This window comes from Cupressus sempervirens, chromosome 3 (genome assembly GCF_028749045.1).
Source record: "Cupressus sempervirens isolate cs-2001-9-10 chromosome 3, ASM2874904v1, whole genome shotgun sequence".
NCBI lineage: Eukaryota > Viridiplantae > Streptophyta > Pinopsida > Cupressales > Cupressaceae > Cupressus > Cupressus sempervirens.
The window spans coordinates 571,778,504-571,783,302 of NC_143120.1; the positions used below are offsets into that span (position 1 = coordinate 571,778,504).

The 4,799-nt window shown below is 35.0% G+C and overlaps 1 protein-coding gene across 1 annotated transcript; it reads left to right on the top strand.

Annotated features, from left to right (window-relative positions):
• Positions 1–493: 493 nt before the first annotated feature.
• On the top strand, positions 494–3,196 carry LOC149567712 (gibberellin 20 oxidase 1-B-like). The gene is made up of 3 exons (XM_089816664.1): positions 494–987; positions 1,587–1,908; positions 2,914–3,196. Exons 1-3 carry the CDS (start codon positions 494–496, stop codon positions 3,184–3,186), a joined length of 1,089 nt encoding a protein of 362 aa, XP_089672790.1. The 3' UTR covers positions 3,187–3,196.
• The last annotated feature ends 1,603 nt before the right edge of the window (positions 3,197–4,799 follow it).

Genomic DNA, 4,799 nt, shown 5'->3' on the forward strand with positions numbered 1-4,799 from the left:
ATGTCATATAAATATATGTTAAGTTAACCTAATGTAATTAATACAAAATGAAAGATTAAAATTAAAATTTTAAAATCATTTCAATACACCTTATAATTAAACATTATAAACCCAAAAACAATTGAATCCGGAAACATTCCAATAAATTAGAAACCCTTTTAAACAAATTAGAGAAAAAAAAAACTGAAATAAAAATAAACATAATAAAACTAGATATATAAAAGAGAATTAGATTTTATATATAAATAAAAGTAATTGTAATTTGAACCATGAACCAGCCAAAAATTCATGCATTGTCATCAAAACAAAATAAAATAAGTCTTCTAGAGCTGTTTCGATTCACTTTCAAACAAATTGTAACAAACATCTTTAAAATGCCCATAACAAATCAAACAAACGTCTATAATAAAAACAGAGCTCGCAAGTGCATGGGGTAACTCTTTGCACTCCGCTCTGTCGTCTTGTCATGATCAACAAGCTTTGAGAGGGCGAGATGGCTTCTAATGGCGGTCAGGAGTGTGTATTCGATGCAAATGTTTGGCAAGGAGAAGAAAACATACCAAAGGGTTTCGTGTGGCCCGAAGATGATCGAATGGAGGAGGGAACAGCGGAGATGGAAATTGAAGTGCCCACTGTCGACATGTTTGGATTCAGAAGCGGAGATGAAATGGGCACCGACAAAGCTCTGGAAGCCATTACAAAAGCTTGCCTTGACCATGGCTTCTTCCAAGTCATAAACCATGATGTCAGTCCTGACCTCATGGCTGCCGCTCATGATCACATGAACTCCTTCTTCTCTCTCCCCTTGCATGAGAAACACAAGGCCCAGAGGAAGGTGGGGGAGAGTTGTGGGTATGCCAGCAGCTTTACTTCTCGATTCTCCTCCAAACTCCCATGGAAGGAGACTCTTTCCATTGAGCATAGTCCCTCCTCAGATGTCTCCCGCTATTTCCTCTCTCGCATGGGAGATGACTTCCAAGATACAGGGTAAATACACCATCTTCTCTCTCATACTTCTCTTCTTGTTCAATCCAAAATTTGAATCTGCTAAGGTCACAAATAGAGATCTCTTGTCTTCAACACAAACTATAAAAAGCATTGAGCATGCACAATCATTCAATACTTGTTGTGCATGCACAATCTTTGAATCGGATGGTTTAAACATGATATACTAAAGCTTGATTCTTAGATTAAAGATGTTAAATAATCAAAATTTACTTAATTTTTCTATTCCTATTATCGAATTCTCTACGCACAATCAACATAAACTATGTAGTAACATTCCATTCTGCCTATACAATCAGTAATCTGAAATTCAACATAAACACTCATGCTCTGAAAACTACAAATACTACAATTTAGCCACCACACCTATATCGGGCATCCAATTCCCTTGTTTTCTGGGTTCTCATTTCCTTGAGTTCCACTATTTTCATGGTTCATATTTTGCTGAAGCTTCTTTTTCATGAATAAACACTTTTTTATCTGAAGTTAAGATTATAAACAGGGGACAATGTTTCTAACATAAACATTCATTAATAATATTGTTTATTTTAGAGTTTTGTTAAAACTTTTTGTGTATGCAGGATGGTGTACAAGAAGTACTGTGAGGCGATGGAAGAGGTGTCTCTGCAGTTGATGGAGTTGTTGGGTATGAGTTTGGGGTTAGATCGGATGCATTTTAGGAAGTTTTTTGAAGGTGGGAATTCGATAATGAGGCTCAACTATTATCCACCGTGCCAGCAGCCATGGCTGACACTGGGGACAGGTCCTCACTGTGATCCCACCTCCCTCACCATTCTTCACCAGGACCATGTCGGAGGCCTCCAGGTCTTCATCCGCAACAAATGGCTCTCTGTTCGCCCCACCCCCAATGCATTTGTCGTCAATATTGGTGACACCTTCATGGTATGTTGCCTCTTTCACTATTTCCTTTTCCTTGCTTGTGTGGCTTCAAGATTCCACTATTGGGTTATTCCATCGCTATTTTAGGTTATTTAGATTGTGGGCTTGATTTCTGGAAGGGGAAAGTTGTTAACTTTGGATACTTAGAATTCTTGATTTGTATGTCGAAATTTATCAATTTCTCAGTGAACTTCGTAGGTGAAGAGCTTAAAGAAAACATTATGGAGCTCTATGTAGAATTCATAGAGTGTGAGGGATTAAAACATCAGCCGGAAATCCATTATGTTCACCTTCAATAACCACTCATCCCAAAAATAGTACTTTTTGCACAAATGGACCAATCAGCAATCAAGAAAGCTAAAAAATATCAACTATTAGTACATGTATGATCAGCATGCACTATCATTTTTAGAACTTTTTATAAACGGTAATTATTAGAAGAATAGATAACAATTTATTCAAATATGAGCACCCACTGACTCGTCTCTCCTAATTCAGATTGTTGATTCTTCAAGTATTCATGGTAGTTTTCAAATTGTGGGTTCAATTTATGTATTGTCCTTAGTATGGATGAAGATCTATCCATTATGACTGTACTTTCAATTGTGAACTTATTTTCTGATTCGACTATCATGGTAGTTCAAATTGTGGATTCAATATTTGATTCCAATTTCTGATTTGTGCATGGTGAGGTTCAGATTGTGGATTCCACTTTCTGATTTGTCGGATCCATTGCACATGTAGAGGAAGTTATGACACATTGTACAGAAAGGTATACTGAAACGCGTCCTATAAAGAGTTAGAACAAGAAACAAGATGAGAGGTTGGGATGCGGGCTGTTTTGATTGAGATTTTGTTTTTGTCTGAGCGCGTGGCAAAACCAATTTTGAAAATTCGGGGGGTGTGTGTTGATTTGATTGAGATTTTTAATTGTTGTTTTTGTCTTAGAGTGGCATGTGAAGTTTTGGGTATATATTTAATGATGGAAAGGAGTGATGAAATGTGCAGGCGCTATCGAACGGGAGATACAAGAGCTGCTTGCATAGAGCGGTGGTGAACAAGAGCATGCCTCGCAAATCCATCGCATTCTTCCTCAGCCCGGCGTTTGACAAGGTTGTGCGGCCTCCTCAACATCTGGTTGATTATAATAATCCTCGAAAATATGCAGACTTCACGTGGTCACGATTTCTGGACTTCACACAGAAGCACTACAGAGCTGACATGAACACCCTTTCTGCCTTCAACAACTGGCTCAACCAAACTCATACACAAATTGAATGAATATTTCTCTTATATACGACCGTGAAATTTCGAAAGCTGTAAATTTGTCTTGTCAATAAAAACAAAGGTAGCTTTAATGCCGCCCTGTGTTTTGTCATGGCTGCCAAGGAAGAAGATGCTCTCTCTCATTCAGAACTTGCGAGTCATACTGAAATGTATTTACATTTGTGTTTTGTTTCTTTCTCTGCTTTTCCATATTCATGTTGGGATGAAACAAAGTCACCCAAATGATAGCGATATGATTGGCTTGGATTGGGGTGGGAGAAGATGGACAAACCAGAGGAGACAAATGCTCCGGCAGGTGATGTGTAAATTATAAATCGCACATTTTAATGAAATGTCGTGCATCGAGAAAACACTCTTCCCCTTGAGATTTTGGAAGCTAGCATCATCCCCAATGTCGCCACATCTAAATGAGTATCTACCTTATTCTATTGCAATATAATCCCTTTTCATTCTATTCTACGGTATTCCCTCTACGTCATCAAATCCCTCTTCTCTGTATCTCCTCTAATCAGACAAATGTAATCAGCCAGCAAACGATTTGTTCAAAGTTGGCATCAATCTAAACAACCTAACTAGATTAAGTGTATTCAAGAAATATAAGGGTTCATGAAACCTAGGGTATATATATATCTACGTAGACACATATACATATATATATGGATTTATATATATAATAAAATTATAATTAAATTTATATTCAACATTAAAATTAATGCTGCTTTTTGAGTGGCACTTGTTTAGATTTAGAAATTGAGTGTAAAAAATGTAAAATGATAAATTATATGTACATATAATTTGTTTATGGATATAAATGAAGTATTCAAATTATTTTAAAATTAATATTTTATTTTATATCTTTTTTTAGAATTTGATTTAAATCTATGATTATAAATTTGATATGATAAAATACAAATTGTTAAATCTTGGTTGTTGTGATTTTTCACATTTGCATACTTGCAAGAATTGATAATGTTTACAAATACGTTGTGAGAAATTTTAAATTGCAAAAATATTTTTTTCCTTAGCCAAACTCTTGTATAGGTTGATTTTACAATTTTAAGAAAAGATGCAAAGATACCAAAAACGTGCTTGAGAAACTTAGGATAATGTTTATTGAATATATTATTATTATGCTATTATGTACTAAATTCTGTTTTATGTCTTTCAGTAATCAAAATCTAGATAAAATACTAATTGTTAAATTGTGGTTGTCTTGATTTTTGACATTTACATTCTCGTAAGAATTGATAATGTTCACATTTTGTGAGAAATGCAAAGGTAGAATTCTGCTTAGCCAAACTCTTGCATAGTCTAGCTTTAAAACATCAAGAAAATATTCAAAGATGCTATGAAATTGGTCGACAAACTTATGAGTGTCTTTTGTTAATCAAAATCTACATGTGTACAACCCTTTTTAATATTTTTTAAATGAATGAATAAATTCCCTTAAATACAACAAGCAATCCCATTAATTGGCTTGATGTGTGATAATCTATCATAATCACTTTTGAAAATGTCAAGAATCAAATCCAAAACTTTGAAAAACATAGATCAGGTCCATACCTATAAATATAATCCAAGGTGGATAAAACTCTAGGGATTAGTAA

Coding starts and splice junctions, on each gene's coding strand:
- LOC149567712 (XM_089816664.1), top strand. CDS start 494: ATGGCTTCTAATGGCGGTCAGGAGTGTGTATTCGATGCAAATGTTTGG. Junction 988..1,586: donor GATGACTTCCAAGATACAGG/GTAAATACACCA, acceptor TTGTGTATGCAG/GATGGTGTACAAGAAGTACT. Junction 1,909..2,913: donor ATATTGGTGACACCTTCATG/GTATGTTGCCTC, acceptor TGAAATGTGCAG/GCGCTATCGAACGGGAGATA.